At 43.0% G+C, this 20,212-nt stretch overlaps 1 protein-coding gene across 1 annotated transcript in view; it reads right to left on the bottom strand.

Moving 5' to 3' along the window:
• TERT (telomerase reverse transcriptase) overlaps positions 1 to 20,212 on the bottom strand; it is a 192,456-nt gene that overhangs the window by 145,668 nt on the left and 26,576 nt on the right. Inside the window, exons 4-5 of the mRNA XM_089655257.1 lie at positions 18,624 to 18,810; positions 820 to 1,002 (exon numbers count right to left, since the gene is read on the bottom strand). Coding sequence (XP_089511383.1) covers positions 820 to 1,002; positions 18,624 to 18,810 — 370 coding nt within the window. The remainder of the gene's footprint in view (positions 1 to 819; positions 1,003 to 18,623; positions 18,811 to 20,212) is intronic.

Raw genomic sequence — 20,212 nt, 5'->3', positions numbered from 1 at the left:
TCATGGTGTATCTAATGCCTTGGAAATTCTTTTGTACCCTTTTCCTGACTGATACCTTTTAACAATGAGATCCCTCTGATGCTTTGGAAGCTCTCTGCAGACCATGGCTTTTGCTATAGGATGCAACTAAGAAAATGTCAGGAAAGACCTACTAGAACAGCTGAACTTTATTTGGGGTTAAGCAGAGGCACTTTAAAATGATGGCAGGTGTATACCGACTCCTATTTAACATGATATTGAATGCGATTGCTTAATTCTGAACGCAGCTACATCCCCAGTTACAAGAGGATGTGCACACTTATGCAACCATATTATTTTATTTTTTTTATGTTTACTCCCCCCCCCACCCCAAAAGATTTCTGTTTGTTTTGCAATTAAGTTGTACAGTTTATAGGTCGCATTAAAAAGGTGAAAAGTTCTGAAATTATTTGTCTTTGTCTCATTTTTTTACATCACAGAAACCTGACATTTTAACAGGGGTGTGTAGACTTTTTATATCCACTGTATATATGTATTGATTTGATGTTTTTCACGTGATCATGAAAACATATTTGGCAGAAAAAAAATATGTAATTAAAACCAGTTTATAATAGGTAGTAATGGGTCCATGTACATGCAAGTGGAACTTATAGGTCAGCATTTATTATTTACAAACCAACCAAGCAAGATAGTTGTAAGTATGAAATCACTGTCGATCATTTAAAACGAAAAATCGCTGTAGATGTGAACAAGCCTGCCCAAGACTAGTAATGAACCTTTTAAACTTGCAGCAAAACTTTAATACAAAAGTGGCAAAAATACATTCGATGCAGTACGTACCTTTACAAAATAAAATTTTACCCTTTCTTCATTTGATGCTTGTATCCCAAGAACAAATTTCTTCCACTTCTTGTATATTTCATCCAAACCAAACACAGAAGAGCCTATGATTTCAGGAGACTTACTTCTCTCAAAGTTAAGAACACTAAAAAGATTTTTAACTTGACTGATGAAATGATGTATCTAAAACAAAAATAGTTGAATAAATATTTAAAAAAAAAAACTAACAAAAAAAACTTTGAATTTACTTGAATAAAATTTATTTCAGAAAGCAATCCAAAAGTCCTATATTTTAGTTTACAGTGGCAACATCCATTAGGAAATTAAACTGTTGGCCTACCGATAACTACAGTGTGTGCAGCCAAGAGGTCCTAGCTTTTTTGAGAGGTGACAAAATGTTTCTTTCCTGACATGTTTTTCCATTTTTTTTTAACCTCTTGAGAATTTAGGTAGTCAAAATTTCTACTCCCTCAATTGTAGATTTTATTTCTCCTTTCCTGTAACTGTTGAAGTAAACGTGAAGAATAAAATAGAGGACAGCTTTTTCAAATTATTGAAGGTTTTGATAATTTGTGAACCTGAAACATACATAAGCATACTCGCAGCTCAGGGCAATTACTGAGAGAACATTTATGTATTCCCTATTGCAATTATGTAAAGGTTTACAAAATTGCAATAGGGAATGTACCAAGGTCTTAACAATGCTCTCTTGGCTGCTAACTCAAACCTCCTGGCTGAAATAACAGTTACAAGTTAGACCAAATTGTTTGGACACATATCAAGTGGTATGCCTCAAAAGCGCAGTTCTTACAACTTAAGAGTAGGCCTAATGGTTAGTAACATAAAATCACTCTTTATAAAAAAAAGTCTGCACCAAGATACAATTAATAATAGGCATGGGAAAAGGATTGATAAGGCCAAAACTTGTGATTTGAAGGAATTTAGCGGCAGGTGCTGATCTACTCCCTTCTGCAAACACAGTAAGATTTTACCAGCTGAGAAGGTGGGAGGGTAAACTCCAACAGACTTGCAGCCTTTCTAGATACAATTGTATACCTTCTGAGAGGTGGACTTGCAAACCTAAAAGGTGTGTTGGAATATTTGCAGATTCAGAAATGTTCACTCTCAGCACATATGCTTTAACAGCCAGAAGTAGGGTGCAAGATAAGACCTTGTGTCACAAGGTCCAGATGTACCAGCAGATTCCACGGTGTGCATGCCAGCAGGCAAACCAAATCTTTATACCAAGCCCTTCTGAGTCAATCCAAAAGACACAAGGATGACAGGAATCCCTTCCAACCTGATCCTACGTATCAGTCAGTCTCATCAGTGGGAGTTATTAGGGTATCTGCTGCACTTGATGTCAGATCTATTCACCTCACAACAAACCTTTCCAACGTCTAGCTGAAACTAAATGCTGTAAATCCATGTCAAGCAATCCCTACCTTTGGAAGACTGGTGTATTACACACTCCACTGAATCCACGCTCTGTTGGTAATGGTAACCTGTTAGTTTTCAATGCCTGGACTGTCTAGCTGGTCTGCATGAAGAGGCAATCAAATCCACGTACAAGGCTCACTGGTCCTACCTAGAGTGACAGGGATTCCACTCAACTCAATCCTGCACAGCAGCTGGCGATCAGTGGAAATGCATAAATTGACCTCATCACCAAAGAGACATGTCTGTTTAATGGTTGGGTAGACTACAAGGATCTAGGATATCGAACTTTTCTTCTAGTCAGCAATTGATTGAAGATCTCTGATAAGAACATTTTGATCTCGATTTCCAGGAAAAAGAATCTAGAGGTATTTAGACAAAGCCTCAAACAAAGAGCTGGGTAAGAGATAGCCTTCTTCCTTGGATGTTAGAGAAAAAAAAAAAACTAAGGCTTTCTGGCAGCTGTTGAGTTTGGCCACCAGATGGTGCCATCTGCTTAGTAACAATTTTCTTGCACCTTGCGTCCTACTTGAGCAAGTGACCCTATAAACAGGTCTTGCGATTTCATGGATCATCAGCAGTAATCACTTAATTTTTTTTACAGGTATTAATGGTCCGGTGACAGCACTGGAAATCTTCACCCTCTTCCTCCTCCAGAGCTGGGTGGGCCTGTAATTAGTCACGTTGCTTTTTGTAGCATTCTCCTGTGAGTTCAGGAAAGAAGGATGAGCTTAAGTGGGTAATGAACTCTGGGTGCATGGATTAGAAGGGTGCCATAGTGCATCTAGGGGGACAATGCCAATGACTGGATGAGCATAATAGCTGGAACCATTTAATTTTTGAAAGTTGCTGGGGATTCATATTGGTGGGGCTTTTGCTTAAACTGGACTTTAAAGAGAATTCTTGCAACTACAGAATACCCTTTTACCTTAGGGCTGCTTTGATGCCTGGAATGGCACTTAATTACCTTCAACAGGGACAGTTTTTGACCTTTTTGTGCTTGGTTGCTGACACCTTTTGGAAACAGCTTCAGGTTCTGTTATATTAGTACACGTTTACAGCTTTCCCCACCTAGCAGATAGCCTGAGAAAATAATTTTTCAACTTCAGAAAAATCCTAGAAAAGTTGTTTCCCAAAGTGGACAGTCTCAGAAAGCATGATGTTTTTCTATTGCCTTTCTGCCACTAAAAGATTTTTCTAGAAAACAAAAACCTGTTAAAGAAATGTAAGCTTTTATTGTTATTCCAATAATGATAGTCTCCCAAACTCTGATGTTTTATGATCTTGCAGCAACGCTCCAAAACACAAATTTATCTTTAACATGTGTGTATATTTTTCAAAACTAGCGATTCTGCAGCAACGCTCCAAAAACACAAATTTATCTTTAACATATGTTTATATTTTTCAAAACTAGTGATTCTGCCTTGGCAGAGTTCTGCATTTGTCTTCTGTTACCAACCCGGCTTGCTTCTGACCTAATCCTAGATTTTGCTCTTCCTGACCTTAGCTCCGCTTAAGACCTGATACTTTTTACAACTCTTTACATCCCCCTGTTCGGTTCGCGGTCGAACATTCAAACCTACCGAAACTCCAACCACGAACTTCAAAACAGGGACAATTCACTAAGCAGTATCTGACCGCATCTGAGTATGCGGAAAGATACCACACAACTACTAAAATCCCACTTGAGTATTAGTAGTGAAGACATCCTTTATAGTTTCAGCTGACAGCAGAATGTAAAAAGAATTGCTGGCATTGCCCAGCAATTTAAAAAAAAAAAAAAAAAAGTGTCCATACCAAGGGCCCCTTCCCCATGATTTTGAACCCCATGGCCAGTGGTTGCGGGGGTCTGCGGGCAGGGGGCCTATCGGAATTTGGAAGCTCCCAGATCCCGCCCCCCCCTATGTGAATGGCTATGGGGTACTACCCATTCACAAAAGAAAAAAAAAAAAAAGTGTACTGTAAAAATGACAAGACAGTCTTTGACAAGTCCTTTATTAAAAGCAAAAAAAAGTCCCCTGAAGTAGATTCAACGTTAGTCACAATGCTCACTGCCACCACCAGCCTGGGAAAAAAAAAAACCCCACACAAACGCCCCCCCCCCCAAAAAAAAACAAAAAAAAAAAAAAACCACTCTGCTCTCAACACTGGCTCCCACCGTCTGACAGCTGGGCCAGGATGACTTTTTTTAAACAGTGTGATGTCACAAGGGGGCAGGGTCACCCCCGAACCCTTGTGATATCATCATGCGCTGTAATTGGCCAAAGCATTGCACCTGACCTTTGATCAGGTGCATTGCTTTGGCCAATCACAATACACTGTCAGGGTGCAGTGCATTGTGTTGTGTGCGAGCAAACAGCCCGCCAAACGCCTTTACCGTTCATGTGTTCACCGAACACACACACGGCTTATGTTCAAATCGAACATGAAGCCTAACACTACTGTAGGCTAATTGAAAGTCGAATAATTGCAAAAATAATTGCAAGAGAGGCAAATGCAGGGAAAGTAGACCCACCAAATACTTACACGAGCCCCAAATTTTTAAAGTGTGAGACAAGACAGGATTCATCAATTTAGGGCGGATGAAGCGAAGGCAAGGCTGAAGGCAGAAGGGGATGTGCATCCACTGTATCTATCAGTGCCCACAAGGGTAAATCCTTTAGGAAAAAAAGCTGAATGAGAGTAACTTGGGCTGCAATATAGTAATGATGAACATTCGGAAGGCCGAGACCACCCCGGATACGTGGGCGGTAAAGCAACTGCTTAGACAAACAAGGACGTCCCAAAGCCCATACAACAAACGTAAAAATTTGGCGTTGTAGGATAGAAAGTATCTGGGATGGAATCCTAACAGGGAGCACTCAAAAAAAGTAGCTTGGGAAGAGAAGTAATTTTAATCGTTTGGGCTCTACCAAACCAGGATAAGGACATGGACTGCCAAGAAGAGAGCAACTGGGTAATCTGAGAAAGTAGAGGAGGAATAGTCGCCAGATATAACAAATCATAAGAAGGTGCAAGTTTGACTCCCAAATAAGGAAGAGAAGAGGTCCATTGGAACGGAAATTGAGATTGAAGATGTGTCACAAGAAATTGGGGGAGAGAAATGTTCATAGCTACTGAAGTAGTACGATTTAAACGTAGTCCCAGGAGATGAGCGAAATCAGTCAAGAGCGATAAGATTGGGGAGAAAAATAAGAGGAGACGAAAGATGCATCAGAATATTGTCCGCAAAAAGGGCAATTTTATAATGCAATCCCGCCAACTCTAGACCCGAAATATCTGGGTGGAGCCAAATGCGAACAGTCAGGTGTGCAAGGGCCATAATAAAAAGGAGAGGAGACAGGGGACAACCCTAATTCATACCCCCCTAATTGGAAACCAAGAGGAGAAAATCATTTCCCACATCCCATCTCTGTACGGCTTTCTGTAAGTAAGTCCAGGAAAGAGTATCAAAGGCCTTTGTCATATCCAGGGACAGGAACAAAAAAGGTCAAGACCTCATTCGAGCAAAATGACCAATTAAAATAGAACGCCGAATGCTATCAGCCGCCTGATACCGAGGCATGAAGCCAACTTGGTCCTTTATCAATTAAAGTAGGGATTAACACATTCAAACGATTTGCCAGAGTCTTAGTCAGAATTTTCACGTCCACGGTCAGCAGAGAAATATGGTGATAATTCGACCAAGATTGGTGGTCTTTCCCTGGTTTAAGAATTATAACGATCTGGGCCCTTAGCAATTCCGAAGTCAATTGACCATCTCGCTTAAGCGGATTAAATACTTGGCCAAGACAGGAACTAGAACATCACAAAATTTTTTTTATAGAAGAGAGCCGTAAATCCATCAGGGCCGGCACACTTCTGTACCTTCAAAGATGGGGTTTAAGGTCCTCAGACACTTCCTACTTTTCAAAGTATAATGATGTTGTCAAGGGGAAAACGATCATAATTTATTGGCTAACATAGTCCCAATTTTGTTTCCATTTGCATAGAACTTTTGACGAGACCATCGCAAGTGGTGCTCAGCTTTATCAGTCAAACAGAGATTTAGGCCTGTGTTAAGACAATTTACCTTCCATCGAAGCTCAGCCATTGGAGACCTCTTAAACAGCACCGTAACCTTAGCAAGCTCATGTTCTAAAGTCAGCTGGTGTTGGGTCATGGTCTTTACGCCACCTGGAAGCTAACTGTATGATATGGCCCCTCATAACCGCCTTATACGCTTCCCAGAGGGTCACAGACTAAGGAGACTGTACTGAGATTATTTCGAAAGTAATCCAAGGAGTGAATCCAAACATCCTCAACTACAGAGGAAAAAGACAAGGGAATCATTAAGATACCAGGAGGGAGCTCGTGGACACGGAGAAGGAACTGAACACTGCGTGACAATGGGATCATGGTCTGACCAAGGAACAGTAGGAATTCTTATTGAGAGTAAATGCAGAAGAAAAGGAGCCACAAAAACGTGATCAATATGAGAATGGCTAGAGTGTGGATTAGAAAAAAAAAAAAAAAATCCCTAGAGGTAGGATGCAATTCCCACCAGGCATCGACCAGATTATGGGAACTAAGCATTTGGCCAAACTCCACAGAGAGTGGAGAGGAGGCCACTGAGCCCACAGGTGATTTAGCTAGTTTAGGGTTAAGGACAAAATTGGAGTCGCCCGACAGCATGAGATGGCCTTTCTGATGGGTCTGGAGAACCGTCAAGAGGTGCGCAAAAAAAAAAAAAAAAGTGTCTCTGACTGGGGGCATAGGATGTACAAATTGTGACCTCCACATCTTGTAGGATCCCAACAACTATCAAATAACGGTCTTGGGGGTCTGCAATTAGTTTGTGCTCTTGAAACGGCTATTATACAGTATTTATATAGCGCCAAAAAGTTTGCTCAGCACTGTACATTATAGTGGGGGACAGTACATGGGACAATACAGTAACAATACACGAGGGGTTCGAGGGCCCTGCTCCTTGGAGCTTACAATCTAGGAGGGAGGGAATAGTGGTACAGGAGGAAATGGCTGTGGGGGATAGAGTGGCAGGAGGAGATCGGCTGTTAGGTGAGGGCGGGATAGGCTTCCCTGAAGAGATGGGTTTTCAGGGTGCGCCTAAAGGTGAGGAGGGTAGATGACAGTCTGATGGATTGGGGTAGTGAGTTCCAGAGGATGGGGAAGACCTAGAGAAGTCCTGGAGTCGGGCATGGGAGGAGGAGACCAGGGAACTGGAGAGTAGGTCTTGTGAGGAACGAAGAGGACGCGTTGGGTGGTATTTGGCTATCAGGTCGGTGAGGTAGTTTGGGGCAGTATTATGAATAGCTTTGTACGTCAGTGTTAGTAGTTTGAATTTTATACGTTGGGCAATCGGAAGCCAGTGGAGGGAATGACAGAGGGGGATGGCGGATACGAAGCGGTTGGTAAGGTGGATGAGTCTGGCCGCTGAGTTCAGGATAGACTGAAGCGGGGGTAGCCTGTGTTGGGGTAGGCCGGAGAGGAGGGAGTTGCAGTAGTCAAGTCGTGAGATAAGGGAGTGAATGAGTTGTTTAGTAGTGTCTGGGGTTAGGAACGAGCGTATTTTGGAGATGTTGCGGAGGTGGAGCCTGCATGAATTTGCCAGTGATTGGACATGGGGCTGGAAGGATAGATTGGAGTCTAGAGTGACACCTAGAACTTTGGCTTGCGGGGTGGGACTGATGGTGGCGTTTTTGGTCGTGATGGAGAGGTGGGGGGGGGGGGGGGCACGGTCTGGGGGGAAAACTAGGAGCTCAGTTTTGGAAAGGTTTAATTTGAGGAAGTGGAGTGACATCCAGTCTGATATGTCGTTCAGTAGGCAGGCGATTCGGGCGGAGACTGAAGGGGTGAGGCAAGGGGTAGAGAGGTAGATTTGCGTGTCATCGGCGTAGAGGTGGTAGATGAAGCCGTGGGAGTGTATCAGTTGGCCAAGGGAGGAAGTGTAGATGGAGAAGAGAAGGGGCCCGAGAACAGAGCCTTGGGGGACCCCAACAGAGAGGGGGAGAGAGGGGGAGGTGGCAGCATTATAGGTAACGCTGAAGGAGCACTGGGATAGATAGGAGAGCCAGGAGAGAGCGGAGTCTCTCATGCTGAGGGAGTGTAGTTTTTTTAAGGAGGAGGGGGTGGTCAACTGTGTCGAAGGCCGCGGAGAGGTCAAGGAGTAGGAGGACTGAGTAGTGGCCATTAGCTTTGGCGGTTAGGTCGTTGGTGAGTTTGAGTAAGGCGGTTTCGGTGGAGTGTAGGGGACGGAAGCCAGACTGTAGGGGATCAAGGAGGTTGTTGTCATTGAGGTGGGAGCTTAGGCGATTATAGACTAAGCGCTCGAGGAGTTTGGATGTAAACGGCAGCAAGGAGATGGGTCTAAGGTTGTTCAGGTTGGTGGGGTCCAGGGAGGGTTTTTTGAGTATGGGGGTGATGTGCACGTGCTTTAGGGAGGGGGGGAATGCGCCAGCAGAGAGGGAGAGATTGAAGATGTGGGTGAGGGAGCGTAGGATGGAGAAGGAGGGTGACCGTAGGAGTTGTGTGGGGACAGGGTCAAGGGGGCAAGTGGTGAGGCGGGCTTCGAAGACCTTAGTGACCTCTTCAGTGGTAGCAAGGTCAAAGGAGTGGAGTGTTGGGGGGGTTTTAGCGTGCAGGATGTTGGGTGGGGGTCTGGGCAGTTGCGAGGTCAGAGGAGGCCGAGTGTTGAGGGGGTTATCATGGGAGGGAGGCTAGGTGGGGTGGAAGCCTGAGCATTGGCAATGTCCCTACGGATTGCGTCGATCTTGTTTTCGAAGTGGTTAGCAATCTCGTGGGTGGTGAGTGAGGTACAGGGTGGAGGAGGGGGGGAGAAAGTAGGGAGGTAAAAGTGGAGTCAGTCGGCGAGGACTGGAGGAGAGGGTATTGATGGTTACCAAGTAGGCTTGTTTGGCAGCGTGGAGGGAGGAGGTGTAGGTGAGGAAGGCAGTTTTGCATAGGGTGAACGCTTGTTGGGATCTGGTTTTGCGCCGTAATCGCTCCAGCGCATGACTGCGTCATTTAAGATTCTTGGTGTAGTCGTTCTGCCAGGGTTGAAGCGATCGGGGTCTAATGCTGCGTGTGGATAGGGGTGCTAAGGAGTCTAGGGCGGCTGAGAGCGAGTTGTTATACGCAGTAGTGGCCAGGTCAGGGCAGGACAGTGGAAGGATATTGTCAAAGTCGGTCAGCTGCAGACTGGAGAGGGGCAGGGTTCAGGTTGCGGAGGTTATGGCTGGTGATGGTTTGATGTTTGAGGTGTTTGAGGACGGGGAGACGGAGAACGTAATGAGGTTGTGGTCAGAGAGAGGGAAAGGGGTGTTTATGAGGTTGTGTGCAGAGATGAGTTAAAACAAGGTCCAGAGTGTTCCCGCAATGGTTTGTGGATTGCCAAAAGAACCCCCCTCTTCTTAACAGGGGCTGAAGCAAAGAAGACCTTGGCGTAACGAGCATCTAAAAAAACGGGGATCATAAGGGGAGGTCAGGTGAGTCTGCTGCAGACAAACTATCGATTTCGGAAGAATGAAGATAACTAGCAACTTTAGTCCGTTTCTGCAGCTAGTTCAAACCTTGAACACTAAGTGACAACCAAGTCATGACATCAGACAAAAATAACTCAACCAAGGGGGTGCCCCAAGAATGTATCCCCCCCTCCAAGGCAAACAGGAAAAAAGGAAGAGAAGAAAGATAATAAAAAGGGTTACCACCAAGACGGGGGGAACCAAAAAAGAAGAGGAAAAAACTCCTAAGACAGATGGGAGTGCCATAAAACAAAAGAAACGCGAAAAACACCCATAGAATGCCACAAAGGACAAAAGCCATGTACCTCGTGCATCTTGTGGAACCCACAGGGCACAAAAAACCATACCCAACATCAGGGAACAAAAGAGGGTAGCATGTAGCACCCCGGACACCCCAGAAGAGGAGGAAGACAGTCGCATACATGGAAACCAGGCACATAGGGATGAAACAAGGAGACACCAACAGAGTAAAAATTGCAATGTCTTGTCAAAGATAGGCATAAAGTAAAGGGGTCAAACCAAAATGCCCAGTCATAAGCACATACAGCAAACAATGTGCAGATGAATGGGTGGGGTAACATCTCACCTGGTAACAATAAGCGGGAAGAGTCACCTGCTCGGAAGAGCTAGCCACTCATAACCAAGGTAGAGGACTATGCTGTCAGGCCGAGACCGTGAGCCTGCCATCTCCCCCAGGGTGGGCCAAAAGTCAACTGGCGCATACCCAATTGGGCACAATGCAACCATCGACAGAGGCTCCCCAAACAGATAAAACAACATAGCATAGCAACACAGCATCACCCGAACTTCCCCAATTGAGAACCTTTATCTGGGTGTGGAGGGAACCCCCCCACATACACACACAGGAAAAAACAAGCCTCCACAGGCCACCAGTCCCTCCCCCATGCACCCCTCTCATACACAAGAGCAAAAAAGAGAGGTCCACCTAGCCGTCAAATTCTCAAAAAGAGGCTACTGGGACGGCAAAAGGAAAAATGAGCCAACAATAAAAGCACATGCAGGTCAGCCCGTTCCAACTGATTGAAAGTTCTGAGAGTGGAGCCAGGCCATTGGCTCTTTTATCAGCTGCTTGGGTTGAAGACTTGTTCTGACTGCGGAGTAGGCGAGGTAGATGCGCTGATGAATTCCGAAAAACATTAGTTCCGACAAACAACGCTTAAGATCTGATGGGTTAAAGGCATCATACTGAAACCCCTTATACATAAAAGGACAATCTGAAGGGGAACCCCCAACGATAACAAATGTGGTTGTCTTGAAGAATATAGAGATATGGCTTCATAGACCTCCTTTTCAAGATAGTGGTTTGGGAGAGGTCAGAGTAAAGCTGATAGGGGTGACTCTGAAACGAAAGAGTCTTCATTTCCCTCGCTATTCGCATCACCTGTTCTTTCGTTCGATAGTAGTGGAATTTTAAAATGTCCCGAGGCGGGCCTTCAGGTGATCTGCAGCCCAAGGCTCTGTGTATCCTATCCATCTCCAAGCGTTCGACCAGAACATCAGGGATTACAGAGCCATGAAGATCTGTAACTGTCTCAGGCAGGCTCCTAATGCGACGAGCTCTATTTCCTACCTCTTCTAGCTGATTCTTAAAAGTATGTACTTCTGCTTGTAGACTTTCTTCATGGCCATCCAAAACAGTAGTAACATCATCCATTCTGTGTTCTAGAAGGGCAGCCCTCTCACCCACATTTGTAAGTTCTTCTGTAAATCTTCTGATAGTTTGCGGGATATTTAGCCCAATTCCTCCCAAACAATCTGTCAGGGATCCGGGTATGACCAGAGATGTGTGGACTGACACAGGGAAACAGCAGGCTTCTGGAACACAGGCGTAGTCAGGCTGGAGGGGTGGAATGGTCAGGCAGGCCGTAAGGTACTGTCAGGCACCGCCCAGCGGGATCTCTAGTGACCCACAGAACAGGATTCCCCAGGGCGCGGAGTCTAAGCCCCAGTCATTTTACAAAACAGACCTTCCGACATATTTCATTAGAGGTGGTATGAGGTTTTTTTTTTGTTTTGTTTTTTTACACAAATATTTAGAAAAAGAAAACAAAATTGTATTTTTTTTTTTATACACGCACACACACGAAAATTAATAAGATTATCCTCACACACATTTTGGAAGTTACAACCTAAAACAGTCTTTTCTTTTCCCTCCAGGTATGGGAAACACCACATGAGACTTTTTTGCAACCTATCTACACAGAGCACCTTCAAGGGGCATAAATTAGACATCTAATTTACTGACTCCCTATCACATGTCTGGAAGCTCTAGAGTTCCAGGATAATAGAAACACCCATAACAAAATGACAACATTTTGTAGCGTAAACACCCCAAGGTATTTTTTAAGAGGCTTGGTGCCTCTACAGGCATATGACGTGATCTCAGTTTGAGAACAGCCATTTGCACCCAGCACAGAGCAGGTTGAGCTGTGTTCTCAAACTACATAAGCTTTAATGTTATTGCTGGGATAATACTACCAAATTTGGATTGGAGTGGGTTGGTGTTACTTGCTTTTAATGTGTTTTAATAAACAGAATTATGCAATGTGTTCTTCTTATCCTCTCTTGATTTCATGTAAAAACAATGAGGAAATTTTGTTTTTTTAAGATCTGGATATGCACAAGTATGACCCATCAATCTTAAGGGACTTTATTTTTGGTGAGTTCACTGAGAACTGGGGAAGGATTCACACAAGATTGATTGAAGGTGACACACTGAAGTTACTGAAAATTGCACAAGAGAACTGCACATAGCACTGCTGCATAGGACTTTGCACAAATATTTTTAGTATTTTGCACAGAATTGTTTATATTTGCACATTATATGTTGGTGGAATTGGTACATTCACAGCTTTCGGCAGTTTTGTATCAAGGACTTTTGTGCAAAAAGATTTCTTGTATTTTGCACAGGATTACATGCAGTTACACATTCTTAAATGCATGTATACAAGATATTTTAGGAAGCGTTAGGAGCACAGACACTTTTAATTATAGCATTTAAGTTAAAAGGGAACGTGCACATTATTATGCTTGGTTGGCCATCAGGGGAGGAGGAACCTTGTTTGCCCCCTATATAATCCAGGATGGGACATGATTTCAAAGTGATGCTGATCTTTGGGAGGTAGGTGGCATGCAATTCTGAAAGTGTAGTGAACGGTCATGTTGTACTGATTGGAACCGGTTTTGAGTGGATATGCCCCTTTGTTTTATTACAGAGCTATATAACCTACTTGAATTTGGTCTTTTGCCTCCCATTAAAGGTGGACCAATATTCTGGAACATCTTTTTGACATTTATCAAGTTATATACTAATTTTGCTAATTCCTTGTGGGACAATTGTCTGTATGACTTGGAGGTATATTAAACAATTTTGCTATGTCCCGCCTAAGTGACCGGTATTGGTAATTCACAGTATTACAATTATAATTGTTTAGATTTATGTCAGTTATAACAGGGTTTAACTATGTTATTCAGTTCTTGATGTGAAACTAATGAATCAGTTCTCTGTATATATTGTATCTAGATCCCTTCTGTATCCACAGTATTCATTTCCTTTGAACCCCTGAAGAAACCAATTTGGCAAAATGCGCTGGGATTTACCATCATATCACCATCCCTGTTTTATGCTAGTTATACTGGTGACCTATAGATCATGGTCTGGTACTGTCAACATAGGGATAGTGTGATATGTGATACACTGTACTGACAGGCTCACTTCCTTATCTGATTTTCTGGGAGGGTGTGAATGTACTATTTTAATATGTGTAATAAAAACTTATTTTATAAGTTACAGTGTGTCAAAGTTGTTTTCATCCTGAGGGTATTTCAGCACCTTTAAAGTCCTTCACGCCTTTGTTTCTACTTTTAAAAGTGATACAAAAATTTAACAATGATGGAACTTCAACCATCTCACAGAGACATCCAGGCCATCCACAGAAGTTAACACCTTCTGACGAGAAGGGTTGAAGAAAATCGCCATGCAAGATCACTGCAGCTAGCTAAAGAAGTAGAAAGCCAAACTGGGGTGATTGTTTCCCGTGATACAATACGGTGTACACTGCAGAGGAATGGCATGCATGGGTGTTGTCCAGGAAGGAAGCCTCTCCTTAAGTCCATGCACAAAAAAGCCCAGCTAGAATTTGCCAGGGCCCATGCTGAAAAAGAAAACTACTGGGACTCTGCACTCTGGAGTGATGAGACCAAGATAAATGTTTTTGGGACTGATGGCTTCAAACCTGTGTGGCATTGCAAAGGTGAGGAATACAAAGAAAAATGCATAGTGCCTACAGTGAAATATGGTGGTAGCAGTGTCCTTCTGTGGGGCTGCAAGAGTGTTGCTGGTGTCGGGGAGCTGCATTTCATTGATGGTATCAAGAATTCACAGATGTACTGCTCTGTATTGATGTATGCTACCATCACTCCGTGCCCTTGGTTATTGTGCACCTTTCCAACATGATAATGATCCAAAACAAACATCTAAGGCCACTGTTGCATTTATGAAAAAGAACAGGGTGAAAGAGATTCAGTGGTATGTATGTCTCCTGATCTGAACTCAATTGAACACCTATGGGGAATTCTGAAGAGACAAGTTGAGCATCGCTCTCCACCCAGCTTCAAGACTCTAAAAGAGGTCATTCTTGAAGAATGGAAAAAGATAGATGTTGCAATATGTCACCAACGTATTCATTCCATGCTTAGAAGACTTTGTGCGGACCTTACAAATCATGCAAGGTCATACAAAATATTAGATGTAGTTTTTGTTGTGGTTTGTATTCATTTTTGCATCAACTAATTTGAGTAAAACTGAAGGTTTTGAAATCAATGTTATATTATTAACCTTACTTTCATGTAATGAGCAAAACAAAATGTTCCAGAACACTCAGTTTAGTCAAAATCTTGGAAATTGTTCTCACGTTCATTGAGATATTGATTGAAATCTTACTTTTCAAAAAGGGGTGTACTCATTTATGCTGAGCACTGACTGTATGTATATACAAACACACATACACACACTATCTCACAGAAGTGAGTACACCCCTCACATTTTTGTAAATATTTTATTTTATCTTTTCATGTGACAACAGTGAAGAAATGACACTTCGTTACAATGTAAAGTAGTGAGTGTACAGCTTGTATAACAGTGAAAATTTGCTGTCCCCTCAAAATAACTCAACACACAGCCATTAATGTCTAAACCACTGGCAACAAAAGTGAGTACACCTCTAAGTGAAAATGTCCAAATTGGGCCCAATTAGCCCTTTTCTCTCCCCAGTGTCACATGACTCGTTCGTGTTACAAGGTATCAGGTGTGAATGGGGAGCAGGTGTGTTAAATTTGGTGTTATCGCTCTCACTCTCTCATACTGGTCACTGAAAGTTCAACATGGCACCTCATGGCAAAGATCTGAGTATCTGACAAAAAAAAAAAAAAATGTTGCTCTACATAAAAGATGGCCTGGGCTATAAGAAGATTGCCAAGACCCTGAAACTGAGCTGCAGCATGATGTCCAAAAGCATTCAGCAGTTTAACAGGACAGGTTCCACTCAGAACAGGCCTCACCATGGTCGACCAAAGAAGTTGAGTGCACATGCTCAGTGTCATATCCAGAGGTTGTCTTTGGGAAATAGATGTATGAGTACTATCAGCATTGCTGCAGAGGTTGAAGAGGTGGGGGGTCAGCCTGTCAGTGCTCAGACCATACGCCGCACACTGTATGAAATTGGTCTGCATGGATGTCATCCCAGAAGGAAGCCTCGTAGAAAGATGATGCACAAGAATACAAGAGGATTACTGGAACCATGTCCTGTGGTCTGATGAGACCAAGATAAACTTATTTGATTCAGATGCTGTCAAGTTTGTGTGGCGGCAACCAGGGGAGGAGTACAAAGACTACTTTGTCTTGCCTACAGTCAAGCATGGTGGTGGGAGTGTCATGGTCTGGGGCTGCATGAGGGCTTCCGGCACTGGGGAGCTACAGTTCACACACACTATATATTTGGACACAGGCACAATTTTAGTTTCAGGTATTTACCAAAACGTAGTCAAGCTGCAGCTATATAATGGATATGGGCTTAAAGTGCACACTGTCAAGTTTAATATATCCAAATTGGAGGAAGGGTATAGGAATTATAGCTCTTAAGAGTAGCCATCCCCCCTTTTTCAAGGGACCAAAAGTAATTGGATAAAATATAATCAAATAAAATGTTCATTTTTCATATTGTGTTGAGAATCCTTTACTGGCTATGACTACCTGAAGTCTGGAACCCATGGACATTACCAAAGACTGTGCTTCCTCCTTTCTGATTCTTTGCCAGGCTCTAACTGCAGCTGTCTTCAGTTCTTTCTTTGTGGGTCTTTCTGCCTTTAGTTTTGCCTTCAGCAAGTGAAATGCATGCTCAGTTGGGTTGAGATCAGGTGACTGACTTGGTCATTGCAGAATATTCCACTTTTCTTTCAAAAGCTCCTGGGTTGCTTTTGCAGTGTGTTTTGGATCATTGTCCATCTGTACTGGGAAGCGCCGTCCAATCAACTTTGCTGCATTTGGCTGAATCTGGGCTGAGTGTATCTCTAAACACTGCAGAATTCATCTGGCTGTTTGTCTTCTGTCACATCAATAAACACGAATAACCCAGTGCCACTGGAAGCCATGCTTGCCCATGCCATCACACTGCCGCCACCATGTTTTACAGATGACGTTGTGTGCTTTGCAACATGAGCTGTTCCAAGCCTTCTCCACACTTTTTTCTTCCCGTTATTCTGGTACAGATTAATCTTAGTTTAATCCGCCCAAATAATGCTTTTCCAGAACTGGTCTGGCTTTTTTAGATTTTTTTTTTCGCAAAGTCTAATCTGCCTTTTCTATTCTTCAGGCTTATGAATGGTTTGCACTTTCTGGTGAACTCTCTGTATTTGCTCTCGTGAAGTCTTCTCTTGATTGCAGACTTGTACAATGACACGCCTCCCTCCTGGAGAGCGTTGTCACTTGTCTGGATGTTGTGAATGGGTTTTTCTTTACCATACAGACAATCCAGCGATCATCCACCACTGTTGTCTTCCATGGACATCCTTGCCTTTGTATGTTGCTGAGCTCATCAGTGGATTCTTCTTTCCTCAGAATGTACCAAACTGTTGATTTGGCCACTCCCAATGTTGCTGCTCTCTCTCTGATAAATTTGTGTCATTTTTGAAGCCTTACAAGGGCCTGTTTCACTTGCATGGACAGCTCCTTTGAGCACATGATGTAGGTTCACAGCAATAAATTCCAAATGCAAATACCACACTTAGAATCAACTCCAGTCCTTTACCTGCTTAATTGATGAAGAAATAACGAAGGAGTAGCCCACACCTGGCCATGAAACAGCTTTTGATTCAACTGTCCAATTACTTTTGGCCCTTAAAAGAGGGGGGATGGCTAATTTTAAGAGCTGTAATTCCTAAACCCTTCCTCTTATTTGGATGTACATATCCCCAAATTAAACCTGAGAGTGTGCACTTTCAGCCTATATCCATTATAACTATAGCTTGAATATGTTTTGGTAAATACCTGAAAAAAACAAAAAAAACACAAAAAAATTGTGCCTGTGTGTCCAAATATATATGGACCTAACTGTACCTACATCCACAGTGTGTGTATATATATATATATATATATATATATATATATATATATATATATATATATATACACACACACACACACACACACACACACACACACTGTATATGTATGTATATGTATATATATATATATATATATATATATATATATATATACACATACATACATACATACACACACATATATATACACACATACACTGTATATATATATATATATATATATTTTTATTTTTTTTTTAATTCGAAAATTTACCAATTCTTACGTACTGACAGTCTCTCAATTTCTGAGGCCCTACAAAGCCAGGCCAGTACAATTAACACCCGAATTACTCCATTTTGGAAAGTAGATAGTCAGTTATTTAGTAAGAGGCATGGCAAGTTTTTGAAGTTGTAATTTGTTTTCACAATTTTTTTTTTCTTTACATACGGCCACCAGTGCAGCACAGTCGTCACAACTGGTGTGGGGTGATCCCCTGGTACTGACTGATGACAGTACGTAACATGAATAAATACATGTAAATGTTTTAATCAATTTTTTTTACTTTTTTTTTTTTACACTGTACTACTCTAAGGGGTGATCAGGTTTCCCAAATTATGAACAGTTTGCTTTTGATTATGCTCTGTGTTTGGCTAAGCAACTCGCATGGTATAGATACCATGTGATTGCTGTGGGCTAATCACAGATCACAAACAGTAAGCAAGCTGCTCATGAATGGAAAGCCATTCATGACAGGTTGTTAACACTGTTATGTGATCACTATGACCAAATATAATGATCAGTAACAGCAATCCACTATGTCTGGTGAACACAGCGGTCACAGGAGGGGCACACTGCAAGCTCCTAAACCGCAGCAGGCTCAATCATGCAAGTATACATAACTGAGCCTGCATGTGCCACCCCACCGCATTAAACATACTGTGACAGAGCAGCAAGTGGTTGGAGTGGTGTGGACAAAGTAGATCACAGCAAGAAGTATGTCTAGTGAAACTGGAGTTAGGTTTTAAGTGGAGCTGCTTGAGCAAACTTAGGAATCAATGGAAGATAAAGTTATTAATAAAATGCTGCACCTGATATACAGCAAGTGACTCTAGGCCTTAGAATAACAAATTACAGTAACACGTCCCAAGCAAAAATAGTTACAGTACCACCAGCATAATTACAGCATAACAAAGTGACAGTTTATAATGAACATGCAAGCAGATTACCTTCTTCTGCACAGTTTCCTTCCTCGGCTGCAACTCCAAAGAAGAATATATTTTTGCTATGGGGCGCAATCCATTTTTTTTTGGAATGAAGCGTAATGTGGATACGAGGGAATGATTTTTCTTTTGTTGCATGCCCTTTATTTCATCAGGAGACATTAAATGCAGCTGTACATTTCTCATATGTTTCCTTTTAAAATGAAAATTAGAACAGTTTAAACTTATATTGGGTATACATATACAAATACTGTACCAATTTCAGGTCATATAAAACATGTGCTTTAGGAATTGCAGACTTGTAGGTTTTAGGACTGCTAAAAATGAATTATTTCATATAACAAACTGCAAACAAGCTGTATATTCTCCCTAAGGCTTTCTTCATTACTCCCTAGATTACAGAAAACCACTTGCCAATATAGGAGAGAGAAATATTTTGGCATAGCTCCCAACTATCCTGATTTTAAATGGACTACCTTGCTTAAGCGTAATTATCCCATTTTGTCCAACACTTGGCTCAATTCTCAAAGAATACTTACAGGAAGCTTCTGAAAAGGAGGAAGTTGTAAGCTGAACTCTGCCTGGAAAAATACTTGGTCCAAAAGAATAGGATAAGTCTTCAGGAAAAAATGTTTGGACAGAGTGATTTTGCTTCATTTATTTATTTTATTGAAAAGGTATCAAAAGAACAAAGCAGGTGGCATTGGGCGGAGCCTGACTATGGCGGCCGAGGAGAGTTCGAGGTAGGAACTCTCGGCTCAGCCTCCTCTATCCGATCCCCTCCAGGCCCCCAAGCTCCAACAGGTATGGAGAAAGATTAACAGGAGAAGACTCACCCCTGTTTAGCGGGTACCCTGGGACGAGTGGGGGCCCGTGGTAAAGGGGACTTGGAAACCGGAGATCAGCTGGAGGGCAGCTCTGCAGGGAAGCCGTGACTGGATGCCGAGGAGTGAGGGGGCGCAGCTCGAGTGTGTAGCTGGCCGCAATGCACTGCTGGGAGGCGAGGAAGCCGGCCGGCGTCTGACAAGTGGAGGGAGAGAAGCTGAGCCGCCTGCCGCCCAGCTAGCTTAGAGCTGGGAGAGAGAGCTGCGGAGAGGAGAGAGACGGAGTGGTTGGGGGGAGAGAGGGCAGAGGAGATTGCAGCCCTCTGGACAGCAGACTCCTCCACAGCAATTTACAGTGGCCCAGCCCCCCTCCACCATAGATCCCAATGTTTCCATAGCCCTCTGTACCACAACCCCCAGCATTCCAAACTCTCAGTGCTCCACACCCCCCCTGAACCACAACTCCCAGCGTTCCCTTGCCCCCCCAGCACTACAACTCCCAGCGGCACCATGTGGAGCCCCCCTGAGGAAAAGAAGAAAGGCTGATCTACTGTATGGACTGAAGAAGAGAGCCCGATGCCATCTCACAGGAAGAGAAATGCGAAGGGGCAAGTGAGACTGGCTATGGCTTTATGCATAAATCTTGTATTGAGCTGGTGGGGAAGCAGAATGTGAGAGAAATAGGGGGGACTCCCAGAAGAATAGAAAGACTGAGAAGAAGATTGGGGAAGGAAAGGGCTAAAAGAAAAGGTGAATAGACAGGGCTGGGAC

Source organism: Staurois parvus, unplaced genomic scaffold (assembly GCF_062004578.1).
Source record: "Staurois parvus isolate SC_StPar_1 unplaced genomic scaffold, SC_StPar_1.0 ptg000829l, whole genome shotgun sequence".
Lineage (NCBI taxonomy): Eukaryota > Metazoa > Chordata > Amphibia > Anura > Ranidae > Staurois > Staurois parvus.
This window is presented reverse-complemented; position numbering and strand designations above follow the sequence as displayed.